The 19415-nt window shown below is 42.1% G+C and overlaps 1 protein-coding gene across 12 annotated transcripts in view; it reads right to left on the bottom strand.

Moving 5' to 3' along the window:
* The window catches only part of LOC125252682 (NLR family CARD domain-containing protein 3-like), a 54289-nt gene continuing 34874 nt past the window's right edge, over positions 1-19415 (bottom strand). For 11 of the 12 annotated variants that reach the window (XM_048166182.1, XM_048166183.1, XM_048166180.1 and 8 more), the window contains 6 exons: positions 16686-18404; positions 4530-4691; positions 4240-4413; positions 3602-3775; positions 3341-3514; positions 1-809 (listed from right to left, as the gene is read on the bottom strand). In XM_048166182.1, the coding sequence (XP_048022139.1) occupies positions 767-809; positions 3341-3514; positions 3602-3775; positions 4240-4413; positions 4530-4691; positions 16686-18404 (2446 nt within the window). In that variant the 3' untranslated portion in view covers positions 1-766. The remainder of the gene's footprint in view (positions 810-3340; positions 3515-3601; positions 3776-4239; positions 4414-4529; positions 4692-16685; positions 18405-19415) is intronic. The other variant, XM_048166184.1, reaches the window with a different exon arrangement.

The raw sequence follows: 19415 nt of genomic DNA, 5'->3' as shown, positions 1-19415 counted from the left end.
TTGTCTTTCGAAAGTTTTATTTCTTGCAAGAAAGGTCAGACAGTCATACAGACACACAAGTAGCTGCAGAGTATAAGACAAAGGATGAAAGTTTCCCCTCACTTTTATATCTCTAACCTCCAAGGCTGAAGCCTCTGTCCTTTTACCATATTAGGAACCATATGATTACCACTTCATTATGTTTCCACCTGTCACCCAAAGAATGCATACTTAAGCACTTCTGAGAAAAACAAAATCATTTAACCATAAGCATGAGTAAAATCATATGGAAATTATATAGAAGCTCAAAATTTCTTCCACAATTCCCCCCTTTTTATCATTCATTGATAACTAATCACTACATCTATTACAATGCTTCACTAAGGTAAAAATCTTCTAAAAAAATATGAAAACAATCAAATTTAAGTTATTACATCACATTTATACTCTTCATCTCTAATTTTCATATAAACGATCACTCTTCTTAAATTTGTGTAGGGAGTAAGAAAAAACTCTTAAGGCTTTTTTTGTTTGGACAGACCCTAATATAATCAAGCAAAATATAAGTACAGATATCTGTTTAATATTAGTACAAATATCTGTTTATAAAGGAAAAATAGCATCAGAAAAGATAGCAAGGGTCAGACGTCATGGGTGCAGATGGCAAAGTCTTTCTTGGTAGTGCAGAGACTGCAATGGGCAAACCAGTCCTCCAACAAGAATCCAATAGGTAATCCAAAACTGCCTCAACGTGGAATATCCAGAACAGGAACAAGGCCAGAGAGGCTCAAACACAGCCAGAACTAACACTGCACGAACACACCAATGATCTGACAACAAGAGGCAAAATGCACAGACATTAAATAGCGGCACTGACGCTGATCAGCTCATCAGCAGCAACACACACTCACAGAAAGTCAGAGGGCCTGTCCACACGGAGACGAGTTTAGCTGTATATGCAAAAAATTGTATCACATAGGTTTTTTGTCCAAACAGATCTGTCCAGACATACTGGTCTGGCATGTATACTACATCGTTTTAAGTTGGTTTCAGTGGTTTCATGTGTACACAGATATATAATTGAGACTGGAATAAACAAAACAAATCGGATAGAGTAAGCTCTGGCTTCGTGTGGATGTAGCCAGAGTGAACCAGTGAACCACGGCACATTTGAACTGCATGTTTGCCACAAAAAAAGTTTACCACATTCTAAAATGATACTCACTGTGTAGTCACTTCATTAATCTGTTGTTTTCCATCGTTAATGAATGAACTATTTGAATCTTAGAAATAATACATTCTTAGAAAACATACAATAAATTTGATTAAAATAACTGTAAATGTAATTCATGTAAATGTAAACACCCATAGATTGAAATGATAATTACCCTATTACCACATAGATATAATGCAGCACAGGTATGGTATGTAATGTACAAACAAATAAAAAAAAATCCATTTTGTCAAAACACTTTTTTTTTTTTTTTTTTGTGACGTACAATTACGATCCCTTCACACAAGTCCAAACGGACCTACTGTAATGGGGGAGAGGGGAACAAAAGCACATAAGTGCTGAGTAACCAAAAACAATACAATTTGAAGATAAAACTATGCATCACAGGTATCTTATGTAAATGTATATTTGCCTTACATTTATTATTTATTTATTTATTTATTTATTTGTTTATTTCGAGCAATTACAAAAAAAAAAAAAAACATTTAATAAAATAAGTTGCTTGTATCCAAATATATAGATATCTTACATCAAATAGTCACCAACTCCAAAAAAATAAAGATAAATAAAATAAAAAAATAAAAAAATAATAAATAAAAAATTGAGAATAAATTGAGCTATATGCATACATACACATGCATACACACAACAATGTTACCACAAGAACAAAATAATTTTTTATCTTACATTTATCTTACATTAGGATACATATTGCAATACTATCACATACCAACAAAAATACATGACTGTACTATGACATGAAGCCATTTAGGCTCCATCACACTTATGTACGCTTTTGTAATATAACTAGAGGATGTATTGAACATTGATAATTGTTTCCCCACACTTCAACACAATAGGTGAAGTAGGGGAGTACCAAGGAGCAGTATAATGTGCGGAGAGCATTTTGATCAAGGAATTGTTTAGCTTTATTAATAATTGAGAGGATTTTGGAAGTTTTTGTTCTTATATGTCTGATGTGGGCTTTCCACGATAATTTGTTGTCAATTATTACTCCTAGAAATTTGACTATTGACTATACTTAAAATCCATTTAGATGTTAGTGCTAATTTGTGCATTTATATTAAGTGCACTTAAGTACCACAGTTGGCAAAATGTATAACTAGTACATTAAATTAAATTTAAATTTAGTGTTACTATATAAAAGGCGACTGAACTAATTTTAGAGCATTCAACGGACACTTTTAAGAAATACACTAATTAAACCTCTGTTTTTGTGGTAGTATACTTTATTTCAATGCACTAAAAATCTATTTAAGTGCTAATTAGTGCATTTATATTAAGCACACTTAAGTACCACAGTTGGCAAAATGTATTTTTAACTAGTACATTAGTAATATATTTAAAAAAAAAAAAACAATTTAATTTAAACTAAGGATTGCTAAAAAAAAAAAGACTACTAAGTCTACTAAGATTACTTTTAAAAACTAACTAATTTTAAAGCATTCAAGTATACATTCTTTTTTCACGTGGGCAGCTTCAGCCAATACTGAGCCACTGTTCGGATGTAAACACAGAAGTACTGCACTGTGTTCACTATGTCAACAGCACAGGAGACTGACAGGGAAGAGAAGAAATTGTTGAATAAAGTCGTCGTTTTTGTTTTGTTTTTGCGCACAAAAAGTATTTTCGTCGCTTCATAACATTAAGGTTGAACCACTGTAATCACATGGACTACTTTAACAATGTCTTTGCTACCTTTCTGGACCTCAAAAGGTGCAATGACTTTGTGATATGTGTGGTTCAGAAACCCTTGGATTTTATCAAAAATAATATCTTAATTTGTGTTCTGGAGATGAACTAAGGTATTGCGGGACGACATAAGGATGAGTACTTAATGACAGAAATTTCATTTTTAGGTGAACTAACCCTTTAAGAAGACTTGGAATAAAGCTCATTGGTTGTATGAACTACTTATGGGTTATTTTTTTAATGTTTTTGAGCTTTTTTGAGCATGACTAACCATCTGTAATTGTACAGAAATTAGCAACTTGGACATTCTTTAAAATAACTTATTTTGTGATGCATGGGGGATAAAGAATATTTTGAATTACATGAGGTTGAATAAATGATAAAATGTTTTTTTTTCATCCCATTGAAACTCACTTGACTTTGTTCAGTTTATTATCGGAATGAACCTGAAGAGCTGAGAGTTGCTCCATTGTTGACGCTCCTATTTCATTCCCAGACAGATCCAGCTTACTTAAAGGAGAGGGGTTTGATGTCAGAGCAGAAATCAGAGCAGCACAACCTTCATCTCTGACACCACAATCATTCAACCTGCAGAGGCAACAAAGACACATATTATTTGTTCAGGATACGCAACACATAGACACATTTGTGATTTCTGAATTTGAGTGACTCTACCCTAGTGTCTCTAGTTTACAGTCAGCACTCTCCAGTGCAGCAGACAGCCTCTTCAGCCCAGAGTCTCCTATGACGTTGTTAGACAGATTCAGCTCTTTCAGCTGTGAGAGGTTTGATGTCAGAGCTGAAGCCAAAGCAGCACAACCTTCATGAGTGATACCACAAGCAATCAGCCTGCACAGAGAAAAATAACACTATTAATCAGTGTAGCAAATAGACCTTATGCATCTATAATTGTTGAGGGTGCGCCAGTAACAATTCTGTGTAAGAATGGTGGTATGATTATTTCCATTTAATGTGAATTGGGATCCTGTTTAAAATCCCAACCTAATATATTAATTTCTGGTAACTATTTTACAGCGTCCTTGTTACACAGTAATTAGTAATAACTATAATTTATGCTTAATTATACTAACCCTAAATCCAGCCCTAATTCTAACCCTACTAAGTACATGTATTAATTAATATTACTCAGTACATAAATGTATAATTAATTACACCACAATAAGGACACCTTAAACAAAGTGTAACCTGATATTTTATTTGTTGTTTACTTCTAATAATAATATTATAACAATTAAATACAATGTTTAAAAAATATTCATTATTCAATCTATGACCAAGGAATGTTTTCTTACCACAGTTCTTCAAGTCCGAGAGTAGGACACTTTGGTTCATTAGCAAGAAAATTAATTCCGGAATTTCCCAGTTTATTCTCCGACAGATCCAGCTCTCTCAGGTGTGAAGGGTTTGATTTCAGACCTGAAGCCAGAGCAGCACAACCTTCATCTGTGATATCACAAGCCCTCAGCCTTAAGACAGAACAATGGCACTTATTTGTATATAGGTGTACTGAGGATAGACTAAAGTATTCCAGATATTAGCACAAAAAAAATAAATAAAAAAAAATAAAAAAAAATAATCATACTTAAGTTTCTGTATTTTACAGAGAGAATTAGACAGATACGTCACTCCTTTATTTCCTAGTTTATTCAATGACAAATCCAGATGTTTCAGGTGTGAGGGGTTTAATCTCAGAGCTAAAGCCAGAGAAGCACAACCTTCATTTGTGACACCACAATTTTTCAGCCTGAAGAGAGAATAATAAATAATTAAATCTCAGTTTGATGACACAGCAAAGGCTTCTTCATAAAAAGGTAACCACAACCTACATACATTTAAATATGTGCTTTGATTAGGGATGAAATGGTTATCGGTTTCACAATAAACCACAATAAACCTCGATAAACCACCTAGTGGGTGATGTGGAAAAGAATCCAAGCCCTGAAAGAGGAAAGTGAGGAGTCTCAGATACAATGTTCAGGTCGGAGAGAACAACTCAACAGACAACACTCTTTGGAGCAATGGCTGGCTCTGAACCAAAAGAATTACACACACTCACACAAATTGAGTCCCTTTAAAACGAAGTTATGGATTTAACAGAGCTTGTTGAAAAGTGTGTAGAGACAGCTGAGAGACTTGAGCATAAAAGTGATAAACTTTGGGAAAGGCATGATTGCATGAAAAATCAGAACAGACACGGAAACATGGGAGGAGAGTTTGAAAAAGGTGCCGGATCAAGTTACCAAATATCTTGATCTAGGAAGAGCCAAAAGCGATGTGGAACTCCCGATTGAAAGAGATCACCAGGTTGGGAAGAGATCATCTGGGAGAGCACGATTGGTGGTGTTCTGTTTTACCAGGTTTAGGACAAGGAAGAGATTTTACAGAAGAGATGTGAACAAAGCAGCAGTATAGATGATGGATCAAATGGCTGAATTCGGGTGTCAGAGGACTTCAATACTTGGGTGCGGGAGAAAGCTGGTTAATTACATACAAGCTCTCCATCAAAAGTCCATTGAGTCTGAGTCTGTGATTGAAATTGGACTGAATAATGAAGGAACATTGTAGGGCCAAACTCAGACTCTGGTCTCTGGAACAACAGCAACTCAGCCACAAAGTGGTAGGCTATGTAAAATCACAGAGTGGGCTCATGCTCATACTGAGGCACACAGTGCGCAGAAGTCGCCAACTTTCTGAAGAGTCAATAGCTACAGACCTCCAAACACTGTGTGGCCTTCAGATTAGCTCAAGAACAGTGTGTAGAGAGCTTCATGGAATGGGTTACTATGGCCGAGCAGCTGCATCCAAGCCTTGGACTCTGTGGAGGGGGGTGAAGACGTGTTCTCTGGAGTGAAGAATCGCACTTCTCTGTCTGGCAATCCGATGGACAAATCTGAGTTTGGCGGTTGCCAGGAGAACAGTACTTGCTGGACTGCATTTTGCCAAGTGTAAGGTTGTTTTTCAGGGTTTGGGCTTGGCCCTTAGTTCCAGTGAAAGGAACTCTTAATGCTTCATTATACCAAGACATTTTGGACAATTTCATGCTCTTTGTGGGAAAAGTTTGGGCATAGCCTCTTCCTGTTCCAACATGACTGTGCACCAGTACACAAAGCAAGGTCCAACCCGACCTCAACCTGATAGAACACCTTTGGGATGAATTAGAGTGGAGACTATGAGCAAGTTCTGCCCCACTCTGTGGGTATATAAGGAGCAGCGCGAGCAACTCGCATTCAAGTCTTCGCTGAGGAGCCGAGCAAAGTGGCCCGACCGTTCAGCGGAACAGCAATTGTGGCAAAGGGACGTAACATCTCCGTTCCCTCCTTCAGGGAACGAGGGTTACATACGTAACCTAGACATTCCCTTTCAGTCGGTCACTTTGACGTTACATCAGAGACTGACGAAATGGGGACCACAATAGCTGTCTTCCATTGAGACATAAGGAATAGCACCTTGCCGCGAAGCACGCAAAAGGTACTACACAAACACAGAATGCACTGGGTAGCATTTTACAACAGGAATACGCTAACAGATTGCCTACACATGGAAGTCTTACAGAAGTACCAGCAGAGAGGTGATACCACCTAGTGGGTGATGTGGAAAAGAATCCAAGCCCTGAAAGAGGAAAGTGAGGAGTCTCAGATACAAAGTTCAGGTCGGAGAGAACAACTCAACAGACAACACTCTTTGGAGCAATGGCTGGCTCTGAACCAAAAGAATTACACACACTCACACAAATTGAGTCCCTTTAAAACAAAGTTATGGATTTAACAGAGCTATTTGAAAAGTGTGTAGAGACAGCTGAGAGACTTGAGCATAAAAATGATAAACTTTGGGAAAGGCATGATTGCATGAAAAATCAGAACAGACACGGAAACATGGGAGGAGAGTTTGAAAAAGGTGCCGGATCAAGTTACCAAATATCTTGATCTAGGAAGAGCCAAAAGCGATGTGGAACTCCCGATTGAAAGAGATCACCGGGTTGGGAAGAGATCATCTGGGAGAGCACAATTGGTGGTGTTCTGTTTCACCAGGTTTAGGACAAGGAAGAGATTTTACAGAAGAGATGTGAACAAAGCAGCAGTATAGATGATGGATCAAATGGCTGAATTCGGGTGTCAGAGGACTTCAATACTTGGGTGCGGGAGAAATCTGGTTAATTACATACAAACTCTCCATCAAAAGTCCATTGAGTCTGAGTATGTGATTGAAATTGGACTGAATAATGAAGGAACATTGTAGGGCCAAACTCAGACTCTGGTCTCTGGAACAACAGCAACTCAGCCACAAAGTGGTAGGCTATGTAAAATCACAGAGCGAGGTCAGCTCATACTGAGGCACACAGTGCGCAGAAGTCGCCAACTTTCTGCAGAGTCAATAGCTACAGACCTCCAAACACTGTGTGGCCTTCAGATTAGCTCAAGAACAGTGTGTAGAGAGCTTCATGGAATGGGTTACTATGGCCGAGCAGCTGCATCCAAGCCTTGGACTCTGTGGAGGGGGGTGAAGACGTGTTCTCTGGAGTGAAGAATCGCACTTCCCTGTCTGGCAATCCGATGGACAAATCTGAGTTTGGCGGTTGCCAGGAGAACAGTACTTGCTGGACTGCATTTTGCCAAGTGTAAGGTTGTTTTTCAGGGTTTGGGCTTGGCCCTTAGTTCCAGTGAAAGGAACTCTTAATGTTTCATTATACCAAGACATTTTGGACAATTTCATGCTCTTTGTGGGAAAAGTTTGGGCATAGCCTCTTCCTGTTCCAACATGACTGTGCACCAGTACACAAAGCAAGGTCCAACCCGACCTCAACCTGATAGAACACCTTTGGGATGAATTAGAGTGGAGACTATGAGCAAGTTCTGCCCCACTCTGTGGGTATATAAGGAGCAGCGCGAGCAACTCGCATTCAAGTCTTCGCTGAGGAGCCGAGCAAAGTGGCCCGACCGTTCAGCGGAACAGCAATTGTGGCAAAGGGACGTAACATCTCCGTTCCCTCCTTCAGGGAACGAGGGTTACATACATAACCTAGACATTCCCTTTCAGTCGGTCACTTTGACGTTATGTCAGAGACTGATGAAATGGGGACCACAATAGCTGTCTTCCATTGAGACATAAGGAATAGCACCTTGCCACGAAGCACGCAAAGGGTACTACACAAACACAGAATGCACTGGGTAGCATATTCCAACAGGAATACGCTAACAGATTACCTACACATGGAAGTCTTACAGAAGTACCAGCAGAGAGGTGATAAACTGAGGTAACCAACCCGCAGGGTGGAATTACACGTCAGAGATAGCAAGTGGCTTGCCAGGGGAAGACACATGTTCCCAAGGAGACTTAAAGTGAAATACACACGTGGGATTACCCAGAGGGGAATCACAACACATGGAGGCACCTAGTCCAACACAAGGGCTGACCGAAGGGGCATGCACGCAAGTGTAGACATCGACAGTGCTGGAGGAACCCAGGGTTCTGATAAGGAACTTACTGAGAGAGAGCGCACATATCCAATCCGTAGAGTGGAATGGCGCAGCAAGCGAATGACACCGAGCAGATCCAGCTACTGGCCCGAAGGGGCGAGTATACGAGAGGATAACGGCTCTACACGGAGATTAAAAAATCTCGCAAATGTGTTAGGTGTTGCCCAGCCCGCAGCTCTACAAATATCTGTCAGCGAGGCGCCACGCGCCAACGCCCAAGAGGAGGCAACACTCCTGGTTGAGTGAGCACTCACTCTCAGGGGGCATGGCAGGTCTTGAGCCTGGTAGGCTAAGACAATAGCATCCACTAACCAGTGGGCTAGCCTCTGCTTGGAGACAGCCTTCCCCTTCTGCTGACCTCCATAACAGACAAAGAGCTGGTCTGAGTTCTGTCTTAAGTAAGTGCGGAGCACGTACTGGACAGAACAGCCCCAGGGCTGGGTCTGCCTCCTCCAGGGGCAGCGCTTGCAAGTTCACCACCTAATCCCTGAACGGAGTGGTGGGAACTTTGGGCACGTATCCGAGCTGGGGTCTCAAGATAACGTGAGAGTCATCCGGCCCGAATTCTAGGCACGCTTTGTCAACAGCGACCAGGTCATGCTTACCCAAGGACTTACCTTTAACAAGGTCGTGGTGGGCAGCGATAGCGGCCACATAGACCTTAAGGGTGGAAGGAGACAGCCTTCGATCCAACCCTTCTTGGGGAAAGAAGCACAGACCCGACCGGCATGTTACCAAGGGTTCTCAACTTAGAAGAACACCAAGTGATGAAGAGGTTCCACTTCAAGGCTTATAGACCTGTCAGTAGACAAGGCTCGAGCTGAAGTGATGGTAGTTGCAACTCAGTCAGTGATGGTAGTCAGCAACTCGAGGCAACTGACATGCCACTGAAGTTGGGGTCCTGTCCAGGAGCCCAACGCAGCATGACCGTTGCACATGGCACCCCAACCCGTAGCAGAGGCATCGGTTGACACAACAACATGCCTGGACACTGGTTCTAATGGAACTCCAGCCCAAAGAAAAGCCAGGTCCCCCCACGGGGAGAGAGTCAAACGGCAAACTGGGGTGATGGTCACCCGAAGCGTGCCCTGTTGCCATGCCCATCTCGGGACTCGGACGTTAAGCCAATGCTGAAGCGGTCTCATATGGAGCAACCCCAGCGGGATAACTGCCGCTGTGGAAGCCATATGCCCCAGGAGCCTCTGAAAAAGTTGCAGTGGGACCGCTGTCTTGCCGTTGAACTGATTCAGGCCATTTAGCAAAGACTGCGCGCTCGCTCGTAAGCTGCGCCTACATGACGACCGAGTCTATTTCCATACAGAGAAAAGAGATCCTCTGCACTGGGCAGAGTTTGCTCTTCTCCCAGTTGACCCGAAAACCCAGACGGGTGAGGTGTCTGAGCACTAGATCTCTGTGCTCGCACAACCGGTCTCGAAAGTGCGCTAGAATCAGCCAGTCGTCGAGGTAGTTGAGAATACGGACACCCTGGACCCTGAGAGGAGCAAGAGCTCCCTCCGCAATCTTCGTGAAGACACAGGGAGACAGGGCCAGCCCGAAAGGGAGGACCTTGTACTGAAATGCCTGCCCCTCGAAAGCAAACCGAAGAAACAGTCTGTGTCGAGGAAGAATGGAGACATGAAAGTACGCATCCTTCAGGTCTATCGCTGCAAATCAATCTAGTGGATGAACACACTCGAAGATGTGTTTGGGCGTTAACATCTTGAACGGGAGTCTGTGTAGAGCCCGGTTCAAAGCCCGAAGGTCCAGGATTGGCCGTAACCCACCTGTTTTCTTGGGTACAATTAAGTATGGGCTGAAAAAAACCCGACTTCATCTCGGCTGGAAGGACCGGCTCGATCGCGCCCTTTGCCAGAAGGGTAGCAATCTCCGAACACATGACAGGGGCATCTTTGCCCACCATCGTACCGCGGATCCCCCGAAACCTGGGAGGACGCTGAGCGAACTGAATCACATAGCCAAGCCTGATCATTCGAATGAGCCAGCAGGACAGGTTGGGTAGCTCTAGCCAGGCTCCCAGAAACTGTGCCAGCGGGGTCAAAGGAACCACAGGTGCACCCTCGGTGGGGCAGCGAGACGGAACAGCCGGCCCTGGTATGGGAGGCATAGCGTCCTGGGTCCCACTTTATATTAAGTGGCCTTAACTACTATGTACTTACATTTAAATTAATCATTTGATACAATGCACTTATTGTGTACATACATGTTTTTACATTGCACATATTTTAAAAACACCTGCATGTAATTACATCTGTAACTAATTTCTGTAATTACATTTATAATTACACTGTTGACCCATCCCTTACATCTTACCCCTACCCTTAAACCTACCCATACCACCAAAGCTTTCCCTAACCTTACCTGTATCCCACCTCAATAGCTGCAAAAGTGTTTTGCAATTCAATATGAACACAAGAAGTACATTGTACTTATTTTTTGATGTAAGTACATAATAGTTAAGGCCACTTAATATAAAGTGGGACCGCGTCCTGTAATAAGGGTTGTGTCTGAAACCGTGGAGTGACAGAGGGGGCTCCGTGAGAAGGCAAAGCGTTCTCGGGCCGGCTCTGAAGGGAAAGAGGGGAGGGGGGAAGAGAGTGTTGCAGAACAACAGAGCACACTGTCAACCGTGCCCTCTTGGGACCCAGAGGTAGAGTGAGGATATAGGTACCACTGGCAGAGCCAGTGGTGAGGATGGAAGGGTTCTCCCCCGGCCCTCCTGCGGGGGAAGGAGCGGCCCTGCTGCCCAGCTGTCGTCTCCAACTCCGGGTCGCCCATCTCAGGAACGCCACTTCTTAGCCTTACGCTTGGCAGGTGGAGGGGCGGAGACGGGCTGTGCCACCTTCCCACGGCTGTCTCCTCGCTGTGGCTGGGGTGGAGGCTGCTGCTGTGGCCGAGCGGGAGTCACCTGAGGCACCTGACCCGGCGGCGGTGTAGGAGCAGCAGCTGGCTGCCGGGGCAGGATATGGCTGATCGCCTCAGACTGTCTCTGAGCGGCCGAGAATTGCTGGGACACAAACTCAGCCGCATCGCCGAAAAGGCCGGCCTGAGAGACAGGGGAGTTTAGGAGCTGAGTACGGTCCGACTCCCTCACGTCTGCCAGGTTCAGCCATAGGTGGCGCTCCTGGACCACCAAGGTGGACATCACCTGACCAATCGAGCACGCCGTGACCTTAGTCACCCAAAGGGCAAGGTCGGCGGCTGTGCGAACCTCCTGAAGGGCTGCTTGGTCAGCACCCACCTCGTGCAAGCCTTTGAGCACCTTAGCCTGATAGACCTGCAAGGTGGCCATGGCGTGCAGGGCGGAAGCGGCCTGACCCGCAGCTCTGTAAGCCTTGGCCACAAGCGTGGACGAGAACTTACAGGCCTTGGACGGGATCTTGGGATCACCACGCCACGTAGAAGCGCTCGGAGGACACAACTGCATCGCAACCGAGCGCTCCACAGGGGGTACCCCAACATACCCTCTAGCCACCCGCCATCGAGGGAGTTGAAGGCGGAGGAAGCACCAGAACGGTTTTGGGCAGTTAAAGGTGCCCTCCATGAACTGGTAACCTCCACATGCACTTCCGGGAAGAAAGGAACCGGTGGGGGGCCCTGGCGTTCACCAGAGCATGCAGCCCCCAGGAACCAATCATCCAGCCTCGAGCGTTCCAGACGGGGTGGAGGATTCCACTCCAACCCAATGCTCTCAGCTGCCCGGGCAAGCATGGCCGTCAGCTCAGGATCTGACTCGGACAACGCTGCTCTCCCAGAGGCAGGCACCGCAGCTGAATCTTCATCTCCCGAGGACTCAAACCCGCCTTGAGATGCAGCGATCAACATACGATCATCCTCCGGAGCCCCGAATGAGACGCTGGGTCCCCCAGAAGGGGAGGCAGCAGGCCCACCCGGAAGCTCCACCGGCTGAGATGCCTGGGAGGGGGGCGTGGCCCGAGGAGGCTGACTCGTCGGGTTGTTCCACACTGTCACCCTCAGATCACCCTGGCCACCAGCCGAAGATCGGGGTGTGGCAAAGGGGACTCGATACTGTTTAAGGTAATCGAGTCTCGATCTAAGCATCTTGATGGTCATGTTCCCACAATGAGAACATGAGCCATCCACAAAATGAGACATCAAGAGGCGCCATATATAGCGACCGCACCCAAAAACACACGGGCGGTACGACATCTTTAAAAAGACGCGACCTTAAAACCCGTAAACTCTTTTAGGAAATGCTCTTTTAGTAATGAAGCGCTCAGGCGAAACAGGGAAGGCAGGAACACTGGAATCCGCTGAAACGCGCCGTCACACCAGTACTGCAGAGACTCGTCCTGTAGAACACTCCGGTGAAGGCAACGATGTGCTCGGCTCTGAAGCGAAAGCTTGAATGCGAGTTGCTCGCACTGCTCCTTATATACCCACAGAGTGGGGCGGCGCTTGCGCATGCAAATTCCGCAGACCAAGATACTCTTCGTATCATTGGCTTGTTTTGTTATGTTGGGGAAAAATTTAATAGTTCACACAGAAGTCAATATCTGCTTCAGCTATGCAAAACACCTCTCTGAGCTCAACAGACACAGCGTCTGTTGAAACCCAGGGGGTAATGGTGAGACACCCAAACTGATAGCTTTCCCGAACCTAGGGTATCGGATAATTTAAATAAGTTCTAAGACAGAAGGGGGACCATTGTGTTTCCTGCTTGTTAATTAAATTAGTTCTAAGACAGAAGGGGAAGCCATTTGTGTATGTGTATTGTCACTTTTACCCTGTATGGAAAAGTACTGAGAAGAGTTGCTCAAACATTGGGGGTATAAATGTTTGTGGGTTCTCTTGTGTCCTTAGTTCACACTCGGGGCAGACATTGTATGATTGTGTCGACTGTGGACTCTTTCTTGCAAGAAATAAAATCTTTATAAAGTGAATTCTCCTAAGGTTTGTCTCTTACTAGTGATGTCAGCTAATTAATTTTTGCCGCAACAGTTAACACTCGAAGGTGATTGCGCTCTCGGGCGAGACCCCATTTCGTCAGTCTCTGACGTAACGTCAAAGTGACCGACTGAAAGGGAACCACGATAATATTGATAATCATGATAACTTTGGTCTCTATAATCGTGATATGAAATTTTCATCCTGTTTCATCCCTAGCTTTGGTATTACAATATTGAATGTAAATGAGACATGAAGGCCGGTCTGTGCTTAGTTTGGGACTAAAATTAGATGAAGAATTTTGTCTGGATTTGACTACAAATAGATAACTATAAATATATATTTATGAATATAAATACATGGTTTATATTATAATTATATTGTAAATATATTTGTACAGTTAGACTGACTATTATATAGATATTTTTGAGACATTAACCCTCTGGAGTCTGAGGCTGATTTGGGGCCCTGGAGAAGTTTTGACATGCCCTGACATGTGCTTTATTCAGTTGTTCATAAACATATTAATGGAAAAGGTGTCATTACACTATATTCAGCACAAACTAGTCTACCATAATATGTGAGGAACATGTATGTACATGTTTGTATTTTTGAAGGAATAACGTTTATGCGTGGTTATTGAAAAAAAAAAAAAAACTTAAGTCACTGAAATAAGGCCAGAAAACATATTAAATATGTGTTCACACAACTTGTGGGTATTGGAGGTTGTAGACTAGAATTTTTGCTTTAAAATGATGTAAAAATGATCCTACCTACTCGTTCATATAATCTTCATATTGATTTAAATTTTGCAAGACACTATTTGTCAAGACACACAGTATGCATGGAGGCATGAATCTTCATGAATAATGCTGTGATTCACACCTGAGAAGACAAAGACCCACATAATGACCTGCATAATGACCCGCATAATCAGCCCTTTCAGTCAGGTAGGTTATATGAAAAACCCTCTGTGATCATGTTGATAACATTATTAACGTCAATATAATAATTTTTGTAATCTCACGCATGCACGTATTATTGCACATTGTTACGTTCCATGTATGTTTTGTTTTGTATTTTGTTTTGTTTTTTGCCCCCTCTCTTTTGTTATCTATCTATCGAGTTATTTAGGTAGATCTTATTGGACGGGAAAACCAGCAATCATCCTGGTGATGTCATGACATTCTGACATCATGACCAGTGTTCTGCCAATCTGTGGGTTGCTGATCGTTTAAAGGGCTTTGACGCCGTTCCACCTGGAGTGAGCTTTTGGGCTTCGGACCTCACTCACCTTTGTTGAGCCAGAAGCAGCCAATCTGCTAACATGTCTTTGAACTGTTCATTTAGTCTGTGGTTTACTGAGACAGCATTTCTGTGAGTTGTTTGATGTACTCATGTAGTAGTTAACATGATGGAGTTAGAGCGGGCTACAAGTTTCACATGTTCATTGTATGTGTGCATTCGTATGCTGGTGTGAACGTCGTTATCTGTTAACCACTTGATTCAGTCTTGATTGGCAAATAATGATCCCTTTCATATGTACAGCCCTACTCAGTGGTAATCTCAACCTCACTGACAACTGTTAAATCCGTAGTGCGTAACAGCTTGAACTGGTAGCTAGTACTTTATGTTAATTAGCGCGTGGGTGTTCGCCTCCATTGTATTTTTGGTTATTTATGTAGTAAAGTTTAGTTAAGGCATCGCATACGCCAAAGATTTCGGTATTGTTTCTACATTTTATTTTTGGTACTTAGTTTAGGGGCGTGGGTGCTAGTTAATGGGTTTTGTTTTGATTATTTCTTTTGTTTGGCGACACCCTCGTTTTTTTCTTACTTTTATTGAGTTCATGTTTTTCTTGTATTGTCTAATTTTTCCCCGTGTCAATAAACATCGGGTTATTTTTGCAACCCTTGTTGTCTGGTCTGTTCTCCCTCAAACTGCAACAGCTGCATCTCACCTAAATGTTGCATTCATTCCACTTAACATCTTTAAGCACTTAACACACATCATGTGAAGAAAATTTTGTATAGGCCTATTATAGTTTAAATTACAGTGCCAGTCAAAAGATTGGACGCATTACTAATATATGTTTTAAAAGAAGTCTCATGCTCATCATGCTGTATATCAAACATACAGAAAAAAACAGCAATACTGTGAAATATTATTACAATTTAAAATAATGGTATTCTGTTTTAATATACTTTAAAATTTAATGTAATTCGGTGATGCAACGCGTCTGAACATTCATGTTACCTCTATGGCATTTCATATAGGCTTTTAGCTTAAAAACATGCACATTTGGAGAAATGTTTATGGATTCTCATATGTTAATGTCAATTTTCTATAAAGAGTAATACTAATTCAATATTTATTGTCATCACTATGAGTGCTGGATACTGTTTTCAATTCATACTTGCAGCCGGAGGGCGCTCTGTGCACATTAGTCCACAAATGACATGTAGTGAAGGACAGGCATACCATGTGACATTCCAGGAACTAACAGAGGCATCCATAGATCGCTATAACCATGGCAATAACATGCAGATAGACTCTTTTGAAGATAATAAATACATGATTGCGATGATGTATACATGTATTGCCTCAGAATTTGCCTCTGAATAGCGCTCACTCCGTGGGCGTAGCTGCATTAGCAGATAATAAGCTGACACACGGATGTCTGACATGTCTCTTTTTTCATACAGATTACATAAACAGAGAATTTTTGTTTTCGATTTTTAAGACCTGACATTTCAACATTTCTTTTGATATAAGTCTCATTTTTTTGTGATTAGAATTCACTAAGTGTACATTTTCTGAGAACTATCAGATTGGACTTCGTTCAGAGGGAGACGAGAGATCACGCATCATGTTAGTTTTCTTTATTTTGTAAAAAGCACAACATTTTGTTTTTACTCTGAGTGTACACAAATAAAAGAAGACATTTTATAGTTTCAATTGATATATTATTTCTGTCTCTCTGACAAAAAAATTTAGTATTTTAAGTCTGTTTTGCTGCAATGTGAAAATAATCCTGCAAAACATACTGTAGCGTTTCTTGACTCCAGAGGGTTAAACACACCCTACCCAAAAAATATGCCGGTAAATGACAATAATTTTAGATAAAATAATAGCAGGGGTCTCCAATCCTGCTCCTAGAGAGATACCTTATTGAAGACTTAATTTTCAACCCTGCTCAAATAGATTATCTGGTTCAGGTGTGTTTGTTTAGGGTTAGAGTTGAACTGCAGGATTGTAGCAATCCAGGCACATGGATGGAATAAATATTTTAGGCATAAGCATCATAATAATTAATAATTAATAACACAAACCATTACCTCAGTATCTCTAGTGTGCAATGAGAACTTCCCAGCACTACAGAGAGCAATTTCACTCCTGCATCCCGTAGTTTATTTCCATTCAGATTCATTTCCTTTGCACATGAATACTCAGAGGTGAGAGCTACAGCCAGAGGAGCACAGCACTTTTCTTTCACTTCACAAGGATCTCTACATTTGAGATAAAGCTGAATTTGTTCCACTAGTTCACTGTCACCCAGATCATGGAGGCAGTGGAACAGATTAATGAATTTCTCTGGAGTTGGATCTTCCTCTATCTTCTTCTTGATGTAATTGACTGTTTCCTCTAAACTGTGGTTTCTCCTTTCTATCTGTGCCAGAAGAGCTTTTAAGAGAGTCTGATTGGACTCCAGTGAGAAGCCCAGAAGAAAGCGAAGAAATAGTCCCAGGTGTCCAGTTTTACTTTCTAAGGTTTTATCGACAGCTTTCTGGTGCAGGTCAGATATTGGAACATGTCTATGTGTTGATTTAGTCATTTGGACAAACACATTGATATTCTGGGTTATAAAAGTATGATGCACATACAGAGCAGCCAGATGTTCCTGAATGCTCAGATGAACAAAACAGACTTTCCTCTGACGCAGACTGAACTCCTCTCCAATATGAGCACAAAGTCCTGAGTACACAACTGCCTCTTTCACATCAATGCCACACTCTCTCAGATCTTCTTCTTTGAAGATCACATTGCGTTTCATAAGCTCTTGAAAAGCCAGTTTCCCCAATTTGAGGATCAATTCTTCATCGTTTGCTTTCTCCACATAGTCCTTCTCATGTTTGATGTTGGTCTGAAGGATCAGGAAGTGTGTGTACATTTGATTGAGAGTCTTGGGAATCTCTCCACTATCTGCTCCACTCAACATCTTCTCTAGGACAGTGGCTGAGATCCAGCAGAACACTGGGATTTGGCACATGATGTAGAGGCTCATTGATGACTTCAGGTGTGAGACAATTTTGTCAGCCAGACTCTGATCTCTGATTCTCTTCTTGAAGTATTCCTCCTTCTGTGGGTCGTTGAAGCCTTGTACCTCTGTCACTCGATCAACAAACTCAGAGGGGATGAGATCAGCTGCTGCTGGTCTGGAGGTGATCCAGATGAGAGCAGAGGGAAGCAGATTCCCCACAATGAGGTTCGTCAGCAGTACATCCACTGAAGCTGATTCAGTCACATCACACAACCTCATGTTGTTCTGAAAATCCAGAGACAGATGACACTCATCCAAACCATCAAAGATGAAAATTATTTTATCTTCATTTGGAGAGATTTCCAGATGTTTTGTGTCCATGAAAAACTGTAGAAGATCTTTAAGACTGAATGTTTCATCCTTCAGCAAATTGAGCTCTCTGAAAGGAAGTGAAAATATGATGTGGATGTCTTGATTTTTTTTCCCTTCAGCCCAGTCCAGAACGAACTTCTGCACAGAGACTGTTTTTCCAATGCCAGCGACTCCTTTAGTCAACACAGATCTGATGCGCTTGTTTTGTCCTGGTAATTCTTTGAAGATGTCATTGCAGTTGATTGGTCTGTTCTCTGTTACTGCTGTTTCAATCGGTCTGATCTCATATTCATCAATATGCTCCCTATCTTCTGTGATGGAGAGCTCAGTGTAGATCTCATTGAAGAGTGTTGGGTTTCCTTGCTTTGTTATTGGCTCATGCAGATGTTGAAACTTCTTCTGCAGCTTTGTTTTAAGTTTAATGCTGTAAAATTAGGAAATAGTCACACATATCACTGGAAAATGTTCACATAAATCTTAATACAGATTCAGATATTATTTTAATGCAAGTTAAGACTTAGGGTAAGATTTACTATAAAGGGGCAAATTAGCATGAGAGCAGAATTCCACAAATGCGCCGATGGGAGTGGCAAGTTTTGCGTGCGATCTACTGCTGACGTGCAAATTAAAGAGCACAGACTCAGTCAAATCATTTACATAATGACCAATGCAATCCACCAAGAGCAGTGCAAATTCATCAGATGAAGTTTGACACAGGCACAACTTGTTACATGTAATCTGACAAACGCGTACACCTATATAGGCCTACATAGGCCAGCATGGCTTGGCAAACAATATGTTCAGATAATGTTTTTCCTCTGGCATTCCAAAGAAATTAATATGAGTGAAAAATATTTTCTCCCTTCTACAACATGCTCTCTGTTCTCTGCAGTGTCTCCTCCTAGCAGCAACAATTGCAGCCTTGTCGCAAAATGGGTTAAAACATGCCTTTTTTTGAGCATTAAATAAATACAAATACAAGTAAATTGACTAGCGTAAACATTAGTAAATTGTGTTGCATGATTCATTTAAATACTCTCCTCCTAAACTCCTAAAATGCATATGCAATAAGATCAGCTGCAAAAACAACTCAGGCCACACCTTTTCAGTGCTAATTTTTCACTGCGTGTCTTTAGTAATTCCCGACATTCGTTTTTTTAACGCCAAAAGCGGGTTTGCATTGGAGCAAGCTGTTAGTAAATCTGGCCCTTAAAGTACAAAATAAAGCTGTATAAAAAAATTGCCAATAAATATATTTATCATTACAAATTGTATTATAAGGTGCAATTAGTTGCACCTAAAATGATTATTCATAGAAGATATCTGTGATATCACAGAAGAACTATGTTGTTGTATCTTTGAAATCATATCACCTGTAGTTAGTCTTATAATAATTTTTATCAGGTATCTTTTAAACGCTGTGCATTTATTTACT

The sequence above is a fragment of the Megalobrama amblycephala genome, linkage group LG18 (assembly GCF_018812025.1).
Source record: "Megalobrama amblycephala isolate DHTTF-2021 linkage group LG18, ASM1881202v1, whole genome shotgun sequence".
Lineage (NCBI taxonomy): Eukaryota > Metazoa > Chordata > Actinopteri > Cypriniformes > Xenocyprididae > Megalobrama > Megalobrama amblycephala.
The sequence above is the reverse complement of the archived record's forward strand: the minus strand, read 5'-3'. Positions and strand labels throughout refer to the sequence as shown.